At 42.1% G+C, this 19,907-nt stretch overlaps 1 protein-coding gene and 1 long non-coding RNA gene across 2 annotated transcripts in view; one reads left to right on the forward strand and one right to left on the reverse strand.

Annotated features, from left to right (window-relative positions):
• The window catches only part of Tmem170b (transmembrane protein 170B), a 39,569-nt gene that overhangs the window by 12,258 nt on the left and 7,404 nt on the right, over window positions 1-19,907 (forward strand). Inside the window, exon 2 of the mRNA XM_031358027.1 lies at window positions 13,232-13,402. Coding sequence (XP_031213887.1) covers window positions 13,232-13,402 — 171 coding nt within the window. The remainder of the gene's footprint in view (window positions 1-13,231; window positions 13,403-19,907) is intronic.
• On the reverse strand, window positions 17,475-19,851 carry LOC116081455. The gene is made up of 2 exons (XR_004114904.1): window positions 19,613-19,851; window positions 17,475-17,650 (listed from the first exon to the last, which is right to left on the reverse strand). It is a non-coding gene; the product is annotated as an uncharacterized LOC116081455 (long non-coding RNA).

Consider the following 19,907-nt stretch of genomic DNA (forward strand, 5'->3'; position numbering starts at 1 on the left):
ATACCAGAAGAGGGCATCAGATCTCATTATGGATGGTTGTGAGCCACCATGTGGTTGCTGAGATTTGAGTTTTTCATCTTTAAGAAGCAAAACCAGAGAACTCTTAGAGACTTAAGTAGGTTTATATGTTAAAGGGAGTTTGAAGTGAGTAGTGATAGGAATTGGTCTTGAGTGATTTAAAAAGACTCATCTTTGTACTTTTACATCTAACCTTGTCTCTCGTTTCTGCCTGACACTGGCTCTTCTGTCCAGTCTGATGCCATTGCCAAAGAATTTCCTTTAATGCTTTTAGCATAGGAATGCTGGCAGGCGATTCTAATTTTTCCTTCCCAAAAGGAAAGGGAAAGGGAAAGGGAAAAGAAAGAAAAGACAAGGTAGAAGGAAGACTTTGCCTTTTGAAGACATTTGCTGTGTATAGTTTACCTCCTGCCTTCCTCCCTTCAGTTTTCCTGAGGGTACTATGGCTGGCCTCCCGTTGAGTGTTGGTGAAGGTCTTTGCTGTGCTTGCTGGCCTGTCCTCTGCAGCATCTTTACCTTGCTAGTCAGTCCTTTCCCGCTGGTGTCTGCCTGTGTAAGATGCCTTTCCAGAGCTGGTTTCCAGTGTTCTCTTTTGCTGTGGAGGGAATACCTTTGTCTGGTTTTGGATTCAGAGAATCTTGGATTTGTGGCTTGATGTCTTTTATTTCTGTATGGTTTCAAGCACTCTCCTTTGTTTCCTGACTCTTCTGAGATGCCAATTACATACGTTAATTGAAGGAGCTTTGTAACTCTTGGATGAATTCTTCTTTTTCCACTGTATTTTTATTCTTTTTTAGTTTTAATAATTTCTTGTAACATATCTTTAGGTTCCTTGATTCCTTGCCCAGCTGTCTCAAGTCTCTTGAGGAGCCCATTGACGGAGGGTTTTTTGTTGTTGTTGTTTTGTTTTAATCTAATGTGGTTTGTTCAACTTCTTGAAGCATTTCCTTTTAACACTAAGAGTTTCCACCTAAATCTTAACATCCCTGCCCAGTGGATTTACTGACTGTGCCATCTGGGTCAGAGTTAATGTTTATTTGCTGTATTTATCGGTGGGTTTTCCTGTTTTTAGTGTATCTCAGTTTTTTTGTTGTTGGGTGCAAGATAGAATGAAATAGATAATCTTCACTCCTGGAAAAGGCCATCAGAGATCCAGGCTTGATTAAGCTGGACTTGAGTTTGGCTGTTGCTATGGTTACCCTTGTTGTACCAAATGCTTCACACTCTGGAGGTTGCTGCTGCTGTGCTGTGCATGAGATGGGACCTGGGTGCTAAAGGGCCTGTCTCGAGTTAGTGCTCCATTGTCAGCCTTTGGTCATCTCTGCATGCCTGCATGCAGTAGGGTCCCCTTATGCACTTGCCTGCTGCTGAGCTTTTTCTAGTGACACAGTGCTAGGCTTACTGTGGGGATTTTTGGTTTTGATTGGTATACTGGGAATTTGGGTTAGAATCTTCCCAGAATCCCTGAACTATGGTGGTCAAGCTTGACTTTTGTCTTTGCTTGGTCCTGGGTAGGAGTTTCCGTGCCTTCAGTAGTAGTGGACCGCTGCTTAGAGTAGAACCCTTGGTTTGTGGAGTCTTCTGCTTCTGTCCTGAAGATAGAAGTTTTTCCTTCTATCCTTCCCTATACTGAATTAACAGTATATTTTTATTTGTCTCTGGAGGGTAACAAGGTTTGCTGGCCTCCCCAGTGGCTGAAGGTGTTTGCTCTATGTAAAAGGATCCCTAGAGGCAGGTTGTTAGCTCCTCCTATCTGGCCTACACTATCTGAGTGTAGGTGGCTTTTCTAATCTGCTTACCACCCAGTCTTCCTAGGGCACACCAAGGAGACAAGAGGATGCCTGTGTCTCTTACAATGTCATTTTACTCTGAGGACAGCACACTGATTGGTTTCTTCTTACTTACGTGGTGCCCACCCATGGGGTTAGGGTGTCTTTTGACTTCGTTGCCTAATACCTTCCTCATGAACTGAGGAGAAGTTTTGATTTTCTGTAATATATCTCTTAAGGAAGAGTGATGATTTTGTAGTTTTCTATATCCTAAATTCTGATTCACATTTGCTGTTTGAGTAAACAGATTTTTAAGTATGACAAAACAGATACCACATTTAGGTGAAAGTGTAACATATAAACTCAAGGTATAAGTCATATTGACTTAATGGACTTGACATTTCCTGTGGTTAGTTTCTTTAGTTCTCATGTCTCACTAGCATTTAGATAGTGTTGTAGATATCTACTGATCCTTTCTAGAAATCTGGATGGCCAGATAGGGCATCTCTCTTGTCCCCTTATCCAGGCTAGACCAATGGTCCTCCTAAATATGTTTTTTCATTTAAGGCTAGTATCCAAGTCCAGGACTCCTGACAGTATTGCAGTTGCTCATCTGCTCCACTCTCAGTTTCCTGTATCTATCAGAGAAATTTTTTTAAAAGTTAAATTTGGTTATATAACTTTTGTATTTAAAATCTGAAGTAAGTCCAAGCTATAGCAGGGCCATTGCAATCAGGAACACAACAGGAGCTGTGGCTACATACACACATACACTCACACACACATACACCACACACACATGGTGGGAAGGGAGGGAGGGACTTGAGGGTAGTAGGGACTGGTTGGTCAGCTGGAGAAGGGGGAGATGATAGAGGATAATTGGAGTGAATATTATCATAATATAGTGTATGCACATATGAAATTGTCCAGAATTTAAAAACGAAAGGCTTCTTCAGGTGGCTGCCCCAAACCTTCCACCTTCATCCTAAAGTGTATGTAAATCTAAAATTCCTATCTATTTTGGCTCCAACTTACCATATCTTCCAACAGCTTTTGGCTTTGGTCAAACCAGAGGTTTTCAGTCACATACAGTTGTGTGATTTGAACATCATGTCTTAGAGATAATGCTCTACTGTACATGCAAATCACTTGGGAAACATTAGAAAAATCCCAGTGCCCAGTGTGTGATTGTCATGTACAAGGCACAAGACCCTAGGTTTAGTCCCTAGCACTAAGTGACAACAGCAAAATGCTACTGTCCTCTAAAGCTATGGTTCTCAGCCTTCCTAATGTTTCATTTGACCTTAACCACACCCCTCATGTTGTAGTGACCCCCAACCATAACATTTGTTGTTTTTTTTTTTGCTACTTCATAACTGTAATTTTGCTAGTTATAAATTATAACATAAATATCTGTATTTTCCAATACTCTTAAGCAGCCCATGTGAAAGGGTTGGTCAGCCCCTACCCCAAAAGGTCTTAACCCACATGTTGAGAACTGCTACTCCATAAGTTATTCTCCATCAACGAAATGAGCCAATCCAAGCTGAATTAAAGTGTATAAAGGCAGGTTTATTGGGGGACAGCTCACGGGCAGGTTCACTGGTCCCAAGAACTAGGCCTGGAAGTTGCTGTAGGGAGAAGAAAGAGAAATAAGAGCATGCATAGGCAGGGAGAGAGACAATATAGAGGAGGGAGAGAAAGAGACGGGAAACCAAAATATGTGGATTATATAGGGAAGAACTTCTCGGGGACAGCAAGCACAGCTCCTTGCCTGGAAAATGCAGGGCAGAGGGTGTGGTATGCCAGGCATGCCCTGTAACAGGTAGGGACTGAAGGATGCTGAGAGAACCTGGATGCCAGGGCTATTTTGGTATGTAAACTATGCACCTCAGCCAAGTTTGTCCCAGGCCTGAATCCCAGCAGTTATATTCTGTAAGTAGTGAATTTACTAAAGGGATTTGGCTTGATGGCACATTTTATCTGTGTCACTGCCATTCCATCTACCATTGTAGCATGATAGCATCCATGGATGGTCTGAGATACAAGCTGGTGTTCATGTAGAATTTGTTATGAAATTTTGCTTTTAGATATTTTTAAATCTTCTTTAAATGTGCAATAACTTTTAGCCATAGATTGTTTAGAAACAATGTGGAACAGACATTGACTCATAGGCTGTATGTATTTATTGGTCCGAATCTAGGGTGCCTTACCAAATTATGAGTGCGTTATATCCCATAACTCAATCAATATATTTCAAGATCAGAAGTTTCTGCTGTTAGCAATGTAGTGGGAGGAATTTCTGTATGTTTGGATTCTCTGGAATGAAATAAACCCTACGATCACTTTATTTCAACACAGATTATTTAAAAATATTACATGGACTATTTACACTCACAAAGGTCTTCCTGCCTCTGCCTCCCGAGTGCTGGGATTAAAGGTTTGCATTACTATTGTTCAGTTGTTCTCTTTTTACAGACTAAGTGTTCACTTCATGTCTAATGATAGGCCTTATTCTTGTGCTAGAATATTTAAATAAACATTTTTTTTTATGTAATGATAGCCTACTGTTTCTATCTGTGCTACGCACTGTGACTACTGGAAAGATTTGATAGATATATAATTGATTAGGTCTTATCTCTAGGGGATGAGTTGCTTTTTAGATAATTCGCAGGAGCAGCCATTAGCTTAATAGAGTATTTTATCTCCTTTGGTGAGTTAAAAAATATAATAAAGCCTAATTTTTGAAAACCATATTTTTAGTACAAATGTTCAGAAGTATTTTAGACTGTGTTTAATAGTGAACACTCTAAATACTGTTACTCATCATCCATCTAATATATCTAATACCAAGTCTTTGATTGGTCTCTAACAAGCAGGGTCATCCAGTGTCTGCCTTCCTCTGATGGTTTTACTCAGTGGTTTCTAGGTGTCTCAAGAGGTAAATTTATCATAAGCTGTGTTTATTCAGATTAAGAACAAAAGCATAGAAGATAATGAGTGACTTGGTAACCAGGGCTGATGGTTGTTACAGATGGGAGTGAGCTATTCTAGTAGTATTTGGAAACTAAGAGTACATTCTCATTCTTTCAATCTCACCAGAAAATAAGCAAACACACTGCAGTGACCCAGATGAAGTTAGTGTAAGGGGAAGGTAGCCCTGCCTTTGGCAAATGACTTATAACTAGGAAGGCTGTGTTGTGTTCTGGGAGAAGACATGTCTCTTCCAGTGAGGTATTGTGATTATTTGCATGAGGCACTTCAAAGTGCCTCAGTGTATTATATATACTTCATGTATTATATTTTTTAGCTGTTTTATAGTTTGTTTAGCAGCAGTAGTGTCACCTGATGTGGCCTCTTTCCTTTATTGCCTAGATGGAGGAGCTTGATGGGAGATGGACAAACAGAAGTCAGGGTGGGGTGAGGGTAGGATGAGTCTACATGTTCACATTAGCTGTGTAGGTTAAACAGTTGCCTCCGACCAGTTCTCCCAGTTCTCCCAGGGCTTGGTAGCTATACTTTTCCATCTCTGAGATAGTGGACATTGCTGTCAGCTGCCTCTGATACAGCATAGTGGTCCAAGTCAGTGCTTAGACATCAGCAAGTCCAGATTTGGTTAAGAAGAGGAATGGGGGATTTTAGTATCGTGAGTACTGCCTGGGAGCCAGTTGTTGGATATTTGGAAATTGTTGATGAACATTCTGGTCAGGTTTTGCTACCTATTTTACAATGCATAGTTTAGCCTGATGCTACTATTGACACATTTGTGGGCTTTGTAGAATGTTAGCAGCTTTGAATTGGTTTTCAGCATGCTCCCTGTTCTTAATGATCTCTCTGTTTTGGAAGTTGTTATAAGACCCCAAAACATGAAGCCTGGTTGCATCAAATGTCAAGCAAAGTGTAAGACTGTGGGGAGCAGAGGAAGCTGAGTGGGTGAAGTCATGAGTCGGGGTGTGTTGTTGACATGAGCTGCCCATGTCAAAGACCAAAGCCTCACTCAGGTGCATTGGAAATGGGCAAACTGTTCCTCAGAAGAGGCTCAGAGGGTTAGCAAAGCCTTCCTGTGTCCAAGTGTGAATATTGATCCTATATGCAGAAAAAATTCGTCCTAGCTTTCCTGCCCCCTGATATTTGCCTCCTGAAGACTGTTCCTACTGTCTTCCAAGTAAACCTGTCCCTTGTTTATCTGTATGTAATAGCCCTGCCTCCCTGTTCAACTATATATAATAAACATGTTAAGCTTCTGGGGTACTGTGACTTCTCCATCAGAGACTGGTCTACCCAGTCTCTGTGTTTGTCCATCCATCCTTTCTTTCTTTCCTTCTTTCTTTCTTTCTTTCTTTCTTTCTTTCTTTCTTTCTTTCTTTCTTTCTTCCTTTCTTCCTTCCTTCCTTCCTTCCTTCCTTCCTTCCTTCCTTCCTTCCTTTCTCTCTCTCTCTCTCTCTCTCTCTCTCTTTCTTTCTTTCTTTCTTTCTTTCTTTCTTTCTTTCTTTTTTTTCCTTCATGATTCTGGTCAGGGCAGTCCTTGAAGTCATGCAGGATAGGCCCAAGACCACAGGAGGACATCATGATATGTTGTGCTTGCATTTGCCCAAAATATGTGCTGTAATCAAATGAGATGTGCTGCTTTCAGTTCCATTGTACTGCATGTCATATCAGAGCAGACTTTTGTTAACTGATATGATGGTTTTAGTACAAATACTCAGATAGCCTTTCCAAATGAATATATTCTAGAGATCTGTTGTTTGGTAGACGCAACAAAGGAGTAAAAGGCTCTGAGAGTACCCTGTTGGTATCATTCTTCCTTAGGGCTGTGAGCGCCTGCTACTGAGATCCTGTAGTTCTCTTTACTTGAGCCAATTAAAGGTTTTCTGTGATTGACACTAGGCAGTGGGTCCTTAGACAGACTTGCTTGCCCAGAGTGGCCAAGATTTCAGGAGGCCCTCTCTACCCTGAAGGCCATGTTGAAATGTCAGGTAATTAAAAACAATAGTAGCAACCTTGAATCCAACCTAATAATATTAGTAACAGAGGTCAGTGTTTTCGGCCTGCCTCTGCCTCCCAAGTGCTGGGATTAAAGGCGTGTGCCACCACTGCCCTGCGAGGTCAGTGTTTTCAAAGATGAATAATATAACATAATTAAGAGAGACGGAACCATGCAAATAAACTTAACTTTGGGGTAGTTTGTTCAGAAAGTTAACGTGACAAATGACGCTGGGCTGGACCTCAGGACCTCATGAAGTTGTATTTGTTCTTTTGATGTCTTGGATCTTTATGAAACACTAAGCCTGAGAAGCTCCCTTTCCTTATTAAGTCATTTACTGTATAGAAGTAATACATTCAGTGAGTAAATAATCCCATTTTATAGCACTGTGCCCACGTGCTAACTGTAGTCAAGAATCACTCCCTCGTGCTGTATTGCAAGGATATGGAAGAGGCCTTTGGGGTAAAAAAAATGTGTTTAGCTTTCTTGAGTTTTCTGGGCACACAGGCTTTTTGTTGACTTTTGGCACTGCAGTGTTTATGACCACCTTGAGATTGTGCTGGCCCAGAATAGGATGTGGAAGGCACTTCCTGGTAACACTAACCTCCTTCTTTACATTTCACTTTGTTGGGTTCACTTTGAGGAAGTATATCCTTTAATATACAGATAGGATTAGGTGTGTGTGGTTGTATCGCTCACACAGTGACTTACTGGTACCCAGTGCAGAGCAGCCCTGTTCCACAGATGTGTCTTATGTTGCCCTTTTGTACTTTTCTTCATTTTCAAGATAGTTTTTGTTTTTAATTTTTTTTGTCATTGTCGACTTAAAAATAAATGTTAGAAATTTATATCCATGTTTCACACATTTTAACTTATCTCTTAAAATAGTGGTTATAAAAATAAACATATAATGAAACAATTCATTGTTTACTCTCACAGAGAAGACTCTGACCAGTGTGACAAGCAGTTCTCCAAGGCATCAACCTGGAGTAAAACCTGATCCCACAAGTCAGGGGCTCAGTCCCACGGCCTGGCTCACTTCAGATGCCAGTTCAACATCTGGATTCTCCCCATACTAGAGGTTTTTGGGGAGCTTCACTTGAGAGGCCATATGTTACTCAAGAAATTAGTCTCTTTGGACTTGTAGTCTCATAGATAAGAAGACTATAAGAACAAACTCAGAAGGTAGCTGTAGGATAATTTTATTGGATTTTTGGTTTGTTTGTTTGTTTATTTGTTTGAAAAACAGAAAACAAAACAGTGGGGAAGGTAGGCAGGCAACCTTAGCAGCTGTCAGGAGTAAGGAGAATGATAAGAGTTAGAAGGGGAAACATGCCTTCTGAGTTAGGAATTGAGGCCCGCAAACAGCCACTTGACACATAAGACAGCCAGCAGAGTGTGTCTTCAGAGGAAAAGGAAGGAAATTCAAGTGTCAAAGGAAGCTTTCCAGGCTCTGGCTTGTATGCAAAGGGAAGAAAGTGATAAAAAGACAGAAGGATAAGTTACTAGGTCCTTAACAGTTCAGCTCTTGTCTTTATCCAGAAGCAAAATTTGTCTTTGATTCTCTGGCCAGGAATGCCAAAGAGAGTTCTGGTTTCTTCTCTTTGCCCTGAATGAGAACTTGCAGGCTACACATGAGCAGGTGATTCAGAACTTAGGAAGGCAGAGCTCTGCAAGCTCTGAGAGCAGGAGGCTTCTGGGAAAGATAAGTACATTATCCTGTTAAGGTGACAATTACCCACCCCACTCCTCTTTACATTAATCTTCTGAGGGGCAACCTCTTGGTCAGAGGCCAGGGTAATTGACAAGTCCAACTGGATTAACTCAACGGAGGAGACAACATGTAATCTAACCTTCAGAACAGATCAGGATGCCGTGTGTCTACCTAGGGCCAGACTAGAGTCCATTATAGAGGGTTCATACTCAGAGACCTTTAAGGCCCCCTTCAAGAATGGGGACCTAAAATCCTTTAGGAGATGGGCTTAAATTAGGGAATAGATGTAACTTATTTTTACCATGGAAATGTGAAGTCCCGGCTCCAAAGCTGTTCACCAGAGGAGATGAATGTCTGGACTGGAGTTTGGGTCACCCACCCAAGCACAGCCTGCAGACAGGGATGTTCATGTGGGAGGAGATAAGAAACCAGGACTCTTTCCGGGCATTTGTAGCTGGATAACCAAGAACAGTTCCTGCTTCTGGCGGAAGACTAGAGTGGAATTGTTCACTTTTGGGGACCCTGCTCCTAAACTGCATAGATGATTTCTGTCTCCTGTTCTCATTAATATGTCTGACCTGAGGTAAAATGGGGATTTCCATGTCCTCCACTTGGGATTTGGTTATTACTAAGTGACCCACAGTACTTATAAAGATCATATAATATATGTCCTTCTGTGACTGGTCAGTTCACTCAACAAATGTACTCAAGGTCCATCCATGGTGAACCATGTGACATAATTTTTTTCTCTTTTTAAAACTGAATCATTTCCTAAGATCAGTGTGTGTGATATTCATTCATGTGTTGTTACGAATTTGGGTTGCTTCTGCCTCTCAGTTGTGGTGAATATGCAGGCATGAGCTTGGCTATGCCAGTATCTCTTGGAGCAACTAGTCTACTCTTTATTCTTTTGGGTATTATTGCTGTGATAAAATACTCTGACCAAATCGACTTAAAGATGATACATTTATTTTGGCCTACAGTTCCAGAGGGATAGAGTCCATCGTGGAAGAGAAAGCATGGCATGGTGGCAGGAGAAGGAAGCTGGCTGATCACGTTTCTTCTACCCACAGGAAGCAGAGGTAGAGAACAGGGCAGGAAGGGAAGTGAGTCTATATACTCTGAAAGCCTAGCAGTGATGTACTTCATTCTACAAAGCTCCACCTCCTAAAGGCTCTATAGCTTTCCCAAATAACACCACCAACTGGGGATCAAGTACACAAATACATGAGCCAACAAGTGACAGTTCTCCTTCAAACCACAATAGTCTTCCACTGGCTTCCAGAGGCTCATGGCCGTTTTGTGATTAAAAAAAAAAAAAAATTGCATTTAGTCCAACTTTTAAAGTCCCTGTACTCTTCAATAGCTACAGCACTTTTCAGACGTTCAGAATCTCTTCTAAGACACTTGAGATATTTTCAAGAAATTTTATTAACTGTGAGACTTAAAAGCAAATTATATACCTTCAGCATATAATGCCACAGAATACATGTTTGCATTCCAGAAAGGAGGAATGGGGACATAGTTAGGAAATACTGGACCAAAGCAAGACTAAAACCCAGCAGGGAAAACACCAAATCCTTTATCTGCACATCTAATATTAAGAGTTTCAGCTTCAAAGGGCTTAGCGGCTCTGCTCCTCCAGCTTTGCTGCCTGCAGTGTGCATCTCTCCTTTGAGCTGGTTCCCCTTGCTTTAGGCAGATCTCCTTGACAGATATGTCATGGCTCTGGCATCTTCCAACATCTTGGGATCTCTGCCACAATAGGCGCAGGCTTCACAAAGTTCACAACCTCACACAGTGACCCCTCAGAGGTTTTGCCCCTGGCACAAGTTGCCTGGCCTCAGGAACTAAGGTGACAAATCTTGGTTATCAACTTGACTTCGTCCAAAGTAATTAAAACCAAGCAGTTGAGTAAATCTATGAAGAATTTTCCTTGATTGGATCATTTGATTTGGAAGATCCACCCTAATCTGTATCATTTGAGGTTGGAAGACTCACTTTAAATCTGGCCCATACCTTCTGGTGGCTTCCCCTTAGTGACATTGAAGAAGGGAGCTTTTGCTTTTTGCATGCTAGTTGTCACTTTTGGTGGCAAATTCGTCTATCCTGCTGTTTGGCCATTCCTTTGCTGGTATTAGAATGGACTTCTTCAGCCTTCAAATGAGTATGGGCAGCTCTCTCTAGGACCTCCCTGAAGTGTGAGCACCCACTTGGGACTGCTGAGATATCCAGCCTCATAGACTGAGCAACTATAGGACTCTTAGCTTTTCTGTTGGGAGACAAATATTGTTGGTTGTATTAATGTGTATATTGATGCATTCTATCAGTTTGGCTTCTCTAGAGAACACTGACAAATAGAGCAGCTCTCTGAAATTCTGGAGAAAGAACCAATGACTTTTTTACTCATGTATCTTTCATGCCTCAAAAACTAGAGCATGTGGATGACACTGCCAAGTTTCAGCTGGCGGTGTGGGATAGACGCTTCTCCTGAACTAGAATTGCAGAAGCTTCTATATACTGAAACTAGAAAACTTTGGCTAAATGTTTGTTTTCTGGGAACAGGAAACCTCTTAGACTTTCTTCTGTCACAAGTTGTATGCTTAGCTGGGAGAGGTCTTGCCCTCAGAGTACCTTTTCTCCCAGTGCAGTGCACAAAGATTTCCTTTTGTAATGTTTATCTCTCTAAAAATCACAGCCTTTTTTTTTTTTCAGCAAATGTCTTTATGGCAGCCTTATGCTTCCTGTAGTTCTCTTCCTCCTCAAGCTACACATTGTTTTCTTTCTCCCCTACCTGTTACTTTTCTTTATTGTAGGCCTGCATCAGAGTAATCAGAAATAACCACATCACAGACTTGGTACTATGCAGTCTTGAAATTTCCTCTGCTTAAGAATTAGTCCATCACTCATTATTCTGGCCTCATAGAAGTTCTTAGGACATAAGCAGAATACATGCTAGCTAGCTAGCTTGCTTGCTTCTTTTCTTCCCTAGTCCTTCCATTCCTCCCTCCCCTCCTCTACCTCTCTTCATTCCCCCCTTCTTTCCTAATTACCGAGATGGTTTTTTTTCTTTTTCATTATGTACATGTATATACATATAAACAGAACCTGCTGAGTCTACTTAGTTTTGCTTATGTGTATGTTTTTCAGGCTGACCACTTGGTGTTGGATACCAGTTAGGAGGCTAATCTCTGAAGAATGTTTTTTCCCTCTCTCAGCAGTCATTAATTGCCTATAGCTCTTCATCTAGTGTTGGGGGCCTTGTAAGGTTTTCCTCATTCAGTTTGGCAAGCTAACTGGTCAGCTGGCTTTCTTACTATTTACTTACTTTTATGTGTATGAGTATTTTGCCTACATGTATGCATGTGTACCAAGCGCCCATAGATGCCAGAAAGGAGCATGGATCCCCTGAACTGGAATTAAAGACAGTTTTGAGCTACCGTGTTGGGTGCTAGGAAGAAAACTTGAGATAGCTGGGCTATCTCTCTAGTCCACAGCTATATTTCTTATATAGTCTAGGAATGACTGTGCCCACTCAAAACAATCATCAATCCAGACAATCTCTCACAGACAAGGCCACGGCCCAGTGTGATCTGAGCAGCTCTTCAGTTGAGGGTCCTTTTTCCTAGGTGACTCTGGGTTTTGTCAAGTTGACAGTAAAACCTACCCAGCTCAGATACACACCAAGAAATGACATTGGATCATATGGTAGTTCTGTTCTTAGGTTTTTTGAGGAACTGCTATACTGTTTTTCATGGTAATTGCATGGTTACAAAATATGTTTGCAAAAGTAGTCCCCTCATATGGCTTGACAGAAAGTACAAGTAGCACAAACAGCAGAGGAGAGTGTTTGCATACCAGAGGACCCTCTCAAGGGTGGACAAACATGGTAGTTGGTTTTTCAATTAGAAGCAAACTTTCCTGAACTGGTTCACACGAAGCAGGTGCTTAGTTACAGAGAAACTGGGATGTTATCTTCTGTATAAGGATAGTAATGTGACAGGTCTCAGGAGTTGCTGAAATACAGTCTCGGTGACTCTTGTCATTGGTGGATCTCTCTCTCTCTCTCTCTCTCTCTCTCTCTTTCTCTCCTCCCCCCCCCCCCCCCCCCGTGGCCTGCACTGTGGTTTAACTTCAGTTACCCAGAGATGGAGAAGAGTCAGTGCATTCCAATCAAAATCTCTAGGGAAAGGGACTGTCCAGCCCCACATAGAGCAGCTGCTGCCCCTTGGATGTGGCCAGGGAGATGGAGTTTTACACCAGTACCGAGCATCAGTCTCTAGGGGAAGTGTGTGGATAGTATGAAGCAGCAGAGGCCTGGAAGAAAGGAACTGAAGGTCAGAGAGACATAATGGGGTGTACTCTGTCCCTGTGGTGTGTTAAGTCAGCAGTGAACAGTCCATTGGGAGCATGTTGAAGACAGCATAAACCACAGTGAAAGTCCTGGGTAAATTATTACAGTGGCAGGAGGCAAGCTGATGGATTGCTTTCTAAATGGGATATGGAGAGGAAGCGACATCATGGCCTTCACCTTTTGAGACCATGGAACAATTCTTCCATCAAGCCTTAATTAGCTTTAATGGTAGTCACTGACTGCCTTACTACTGTGGATCAGATAGCAGGCTAGGCCTTTTTATGCACTCTCTCATTCAGGGTTCTCCGCAGCCATGGGTGCTCACTGTTTGCTGGCTGAGTCTTCTGAACCATACCACTGCAGCAGGACTAACACTGTTCTTTCCCTTTCAGAGATGTGGTACTGGATCTTCCTCTGGGCTCTCTTCTCCTCTCTGTTTGTCCACGGTGCTGCAGGCGTGCTGATGTTTGTGATGCTGCAGAGGCACAGGCAGGGCAGAGTGATCTCCATCATTGCTGTCAGCATCGGGTTTCTGGCTTCTGTAACTGGAGCAATGATTACTAGTAAGTTGCCTTGTTTTGTTTAAGGACATAATTTTATATGCAGATACTGCTTTGGTAAGTGCTGTTCTTATTGTAAAAGAAACAGTATCTTTCATGTAGACTGCTTCTCAGCACGTCATAGCCTAGAGGGCAAAGGTGAGTAGATTTGCTCACCAGACAGATAACGCATTTCACTATGTGCATTTGCTCTGCATGGATTTGTGAGGAATGGCATTGGCAAGGGTTATTGCTGGATCAGTCTGAAAGTGTTTTATAGCAAAAGTAGTTTCTGCTTTAAATATGCCTCCTATCTACTAAGGAAAGAAGGTAGGCACTGAAGATAGAGCCGCCTTTGAGTTTGTGGGCTCATCTGCCTGTGACAACAACCACTTATGACAGAAACTTCTCTGCTTCAGGAAATGCACAGTTTTCTGCTCAGCTGTCTTGGAGACGTTCTTCCCCTGAAACTGAACTTGGCCCTACTCCACCCTGCACGTCAAAGAGTTAGTTCTGGTTTCTGGGCTGCTGCTTGAGCAGAACCCAGTTGCATCCTGGAAGCACCACAGCTGCTTTCTTACTGGGTTGTGCTTATGGCTGCTGACTTACGTCCCTGCTGCTTTTGAGACAGAGACGTACATGGCAGGCATTCTCTTTGACTGTCTTCTACACTGCGGGCCGCTTACTGCTCCACTTCATCTGTTTGGGGTTCTCCAAAGGGACTTCTTTCTTTCAGTTGATTCTGGCCACAGAATATGAAGAAAGCCCCATCTGTCACCTGTTCCAGAATGCCTACCATATATATCTTAGCTGAAGAGGAGAGGGGTCTTCCTATGCCTAAATATGTCTCCTCATATCAAGACAGCAATGAAACACTTGTAGGAAATAGTGATTTGTCTCTTTTTTAAAAAATCCCTTCTTTAATATTTGATTTCCTGAGTTGGCTTGTGTTTGGAGCATTGTGTGACTTATCCTGTGGTTTTTCGTCCACTTTGTCAGAGGTTAGATTTGAAATAGGCCAGGAATAGGGCTAGCTCCTGGGGTTCTCAGAGAGTCATGGAGAAGAGACTGGAGTAAGTGCTAAAGGGTCATGAAAGGTTAGCCAAAAAGTCTGGAGTTTTTTCCCTGCAGGCCACAGAAAACAAGTAGAGATAGATGGATAGATAGATAGGTAGATAGATAGATAGATAGATAGATAGATAGATAGTTTTTTTTACAAGTAGATATTTTTATTTTTCCCCTTTTTAAAGATTCCTTTTGGTGTTTTGCTTATCTGTATGCCTATGTTCTTTGTGCATGTAGCACATACAGAGGCCAGAAGAGGACATAGAATCCACTGGCACTGGAGTTACAGCTGGTTGTTAGTTGCTACATAGGTGCTGGGAACTGAACCCCTGTCTTCTGCAAGAGCAATAAGTGCTATACATGAACCTCAGTGGGTGGGCTTAGAAATATACATGAACCTCAGTGGGTGGGCTTAGAGGTATACATGAACCTCAGTGGGTGGGCTTAGAAATATACATGAACCTCAGTGGGTGGGCTTAGAGGTATATATGAACCTTAGTGGGTGGGCTTAGAAATATACATGAACCTCAGTGGGTGGGCTTAGAAATATACATGAACCTCAGTGGGTGGGCTTAGAAATATACATGAACCTCAGTGGGTGGGCTTAGAGGTATACATGAACCTCAGTGGGTGGGCTTAGATGTATATATGAACCTCTGTGGAATGGGCTTTGAGGTATACAGAGCATCTCTGGGCCACAAATAGATAACTTTTAAAGGGGGTTGATATGGGGCAAAGCTCTTCAGTCAGAGATTTTGTTTTATAACTTTACAGAGTATATGAAAAGAAGCAAGAGAAAACTCTTAAAGGAAGAGCCTTCATTGCCACACCTAGTAGTAAAACTACCTAGACAGTTGTACTGTTGGCTGGGTGAATGGGGTTGAAAGGGGTGGGTTAGAGTGGGGAAGTGGGTAGAATCAAGAAGGGAAATAAAAGTGAAGGAAGAGGAGTTAAGAGCTATGAGTAGAATCTATACTCGTGTCAGGGTCTGAACTAGGTGATAGCTATGTGCTGGTCACTGTAGTGACATCCCAAGAGACAGGGACAGTCAGTATGGGCTACTGTTGTAATAGTCTATGAGCAGTGGAGAGAGAAGCAGTTTGCTCAGATGTTGTAAACACTAATCATGTGGATATATCATTGTAAGATTTTTAAGGGTGTATGGGGAACTTAATTCTACCTCCATTTATGTCTAATATATCTGTGTACATATGACCAACCCACTTCCAGTTCCATGGCAAGTATAATAAATTAATGCTTTTTAAAACTGCAGTGAAATGTTTAGAAATCCTTGAAAATGTAAGTTGCCACAAGTTCAGATAAAAATTTGGTTCTTGGTTTAGCAAGAACATAAAGAAATGTTTTGTTAGTAATTTTTTGACTTGCAAAGATGAATTAAGAAAACTATTAATACTTAGCTGTATGTCTTTTCTTTCTCTTTGTTTTTTTTAAAAAAAATCTTTTCTGTTTTTATTTTATGCATATGGGTGTTTTACCTGCTTGTATATCTATGTACCACATTCATGCAGTGTTGTCAGAGGCTAGAAGAGAACATCGCATCCCCTGGAACTGGATTTGCAGATGGTTGTGAGCTACCATGTAGGTGCTGAGAAGAAAAACCCAGGTCCTCTGGAGGAGTATTCAGTGCTTTTAACCACTGAGCTCTTGCTGCAGCCCCTGTATGTCTTTTCTTAATGTAGCTTGTTGGTGGCTTATACATTGAGTTAAGCAGTTGCTGAATATCCTTATCAGTATGATGCTGATGGGATGAATATTGACACATATCCATTATGTTGTTACTTAGATTTTATTTCCGAGAACAAGTGATGTGTCGTTGGGCTTTTTTGTGTTTATGCTTCTCATTTTGGTTTGTATTGATACTGCCCAGTTTGATTTAAACAGAAAAGGGGTGGGTTAGAGTGGTGCTAGAGAAGTAACTCTGTGTGTGAATACTTACTGTGTAAATGTGAGGACCTGAGTTGGTGCCCCAGCTCCCATGCAATACCCTGGCTGTGGCAATGCAAGCCTGTAGCCCCAGCACTAGGGAGGGAGTCGGAGTATTGGGATAGCCTAGCTGCAGAGTAGTGAGCTTCCAGCTCAGTGAGGTTTGCTGTCTTGGGAGTTAGGTAGAGAGTGACAGGAGAGGACACCCAGGACCAGGATGCCTAGCACCCTTCTCTCACCTCTACATATAAGCACATACAGCCTGCTCCCTGTCACATACACAAAGAGCTTCTTTGTGGTGTGTGTGTGTGTGTGTGTGTGTATGTATGTCTATGTATGTCTATGTGCATGTCTATGTGCCCGTGTGCACGCTTTGTAGTCCTGGCTGTCCTGTATCACACTCTGTAGACCAGGCTGGCCTGGAACTCAAAGATTTGCCTGCCTTTGCTTCTGCCTCTTGAGTGCTGGGATCAAAGGCATGTGCCACCACACCTTGTTACAAACAAAGTTTTTAAAATGAAAAAACAAATGGCTTTATTTCTATATTGTGCCCCATTTTAACTAGTCTTTTATAAGTATTTTAGCTAATCTAAAGATGTAGAGCAACATCTTTTGGCTGATTTAATTTGCATTTCTCTGTGTACTGGTGAGTCTCAGCATCTCTTTCTCCACTCACTGTTCACAAAGCGTTCCCTTCTGCACATTGCTTGATTCTGTGCTCTGCTTTGGCCACACCTCTCTCCTTACTGCCTTCCAGATGCTTCTCATGTATTCACACTGAGGACCTCAGACTGGTTTGGGTTTTGCAAATCACTTTTCCCATGTTCTTACCAGTTCCCTTCGTGTAGTGAGTTTATTAAGTAGAAATGTTTAAATAGCAATGTAATATAGTTTACAGGTTTGCTTGTTTGTTTGTTTGTGTCCCACTAGGGTTTATAATTTGGGGCATTAAAAAATTTTGTCTCATACCAGAATAAAAAGACACTCTGATATATATCCTTTATTTTAAACCTTTACCTACTCTAGTAAAGTCTTTAATTCATTTAGAGTAGATATTGCTGTGAAGAGTCACCATGACCAAGGCAACTCCTATAAAGACAACATTTAATTGGGGTTGGCTTACAGTTCAGATGTTCACTCTGTTATCATCATGTTGGGAAGCATGGCAGTATTCCGGCAGACATGGCACTGGAGGAGCCTAGAGTCCTAGAGTTCTACATCTTAATTCAAATATGGCAGGAGGAGGCTGTCATCTGCAGGCACCTAGGAAGAGAATGGAATTAAGCATAGGAGACCTCAAGCCCGCCCTACACCACACACACACACAGTGACCTGCTTCTTCCTACAAAGCCACACCTATTTGAACAAGGCTACACCTCCTAATAGTGCCATTCCCTATGGGCCAAACATTCAAACATAAGAGTCTGCAGAGGCCAGGCCTTTTCAAACCACCACAAAGGGTCCGGAGCAATCTTCTTAAAGAACAGATGGTAAATGTTTTAGACTCAGGAGGCAGTGATCTCTGCTACTTAAGCCTGCTGTTGTAGCACAAAGCATAGATGTGGGAAAGTGAATGGACACCACTTGTTCCAAAGAAAGCTATTCACAGAAACAGGCATCTGGTAGTCAGACTGTAACTCATTCCTGGCCTAAGTCTACCTTTGTTTTCAGTGTTAGTTGGGATCCCCTCCTCCCCGGTAAGTCAGTTTTTACCCCAGTACCCACTGAAGTAACCTGTCAGTTACTTATCAGTGCTGCCTATTTGTTTGCTGTATTCTCAACCTCCAGGGATCCATCTCTCAGCCCTTGTGATTGCTTCATCTTTTTCTACTCTCTCAGCAGGGCCATAGTTCTTTGGCCTCTGTGGTTTTGTAGTGTGTAGTGGAGGTGCTGTGGTCTAGTGAGTGTGTCCTAGGTAGTTCACGGTTCATGCAGCCAACTGTATGGACTGCTCCTTCATAGGAATTTCAGAGTGTATCTACTGGATCCCCCCAAAGCATGAGTATGTTTTTGTTAGAACTTACTTGGGAAGGTCTGGAATGTTAGAGTATGTGGCGTGTCCACTTAAGGAACTCATCTTCCCTCTCATTAGAGATAAAACTGTCTCCTCAGAAGGAGCTGTGTGCTTTGCACAAATCCTAAACACCTGATGTGCATGAATTTCTTGTTCACACTTTGGTTGTATTGGTGTGAGGAAATCTTGTGAAGCTTGGTCAGCTGTGTTTAGGAAGGATTCACAGAGGCCTGGTGCTATGAAGAGGTAAGTGCACTGGCAACAAGCTAAGCATTAAGTCAGGTACAGACTGGGACTGAAAAAGCAACCGAAGTGTAGTCAGAGGTAGAGAATTTAAAATGTAATAGTTATCGAACAATTACATGCTAGTAAGAGTAAAATGTCAAAATGGACTTAAGGAGGCGTACTCATGGAACAGTATTTTTAAATCATTAAAATGTTGTCTCCCCCAATCTCCAGACTCAAATACGGTATTTAGGGCATCCCTACTAGAATTTTAAAGAACATTTACCCTCCCTCTTTTTTAATCCAAATTATTGCAGAAAATAGAGTAAAATTTGTATGACTCTAGCTAAGACTGGTCTGACCATGTCAGGAAAATTAAAAAGGGTAAAGGCAGCAGGATGGGCTCCTCAGTTTGAGAATGCTGTCCCTGAGTGCAGAGATCACTTGCTGACATCTAGGGCTTTGCTGTTTGCTTTTTAAATTTGTATATTTTTATATAAGCATTTCACCTGCATATATGTCTGTGTACCACTTGTGTGTCTGGTGCCCATGGAGGCCAGACAGGGCATTGGATCCCTTGGAGTTACCAGTAGTCGTGAGCTACCATGTGGATGCTAGGAATTGAACCCAGATCTCTTAAACATCAAGCCATCTCACCAACCCATGTTTGTTTGAGAAAGGATGGCCTGGAACTCACTGAGAACCATCTGCCTCTACTTCCTGGGAGCGGTGATTGAGGGGGTGCCGCTGTGCCTGGCACTCTGCCTTTTCTACTACTTTTCCTTTGCTGTCTCCTCCCCTTTTCTCTTTTCTCCTGCCTGTCCTCCCTCCTTCCCTTCCTCCTTTCCTTCTAACCTCCCTTCCTCCCTCCCCACTTCCTTCCTTGTGGTTTTAAGGCCCTCTCTTTTGTAGTATACTGGGCCCATTCACTTGGTTTCCAAGTTTCCAGTTGTGGTTTTATTTGGAGCATTTTCTTATTTAGTCACCTGATGGCATGATGTGAGGTAGGAACAGGATGGCTATGCCATCACTGTTAGTTGAGCTGTGCGGCACTGATAGTTCTTCCTGCCGTGACTGCTGTCTAGAATGAGTGCACGTAGCACTGGGGCCAGTACCTATTTCTTTCCTTTTCAATGTATGTATTTTAAAGGAATAGGATGAGAGTTTATTCTGGAGTAAAGCATGAATGGCAGTTATTGAAAATATCCTCACGTTAAAAGCGATGAGAGTGAACTGTGTACTGTAGTGTTCAGTTGAACCATTCTTGAATTGGGTGGGTCT

This window comes from Mastomys coucha, unplaced genomic scaffold, assembly GCF_008632895.1.
Source record: "Mastomys coucha isolate ucsf_1 unplaced genomic scaffold, UCSF_Mcou_1 pScaffold7, whole genome shotgun sequence".
In the NCBI taxonomy this organism is placed as follows: domain Eukaryota; kingdom Metazoa; phylum Chordata; class Mammalia; order Rodentia; family Muridae; genus Mastomys; species Mastomys coucha.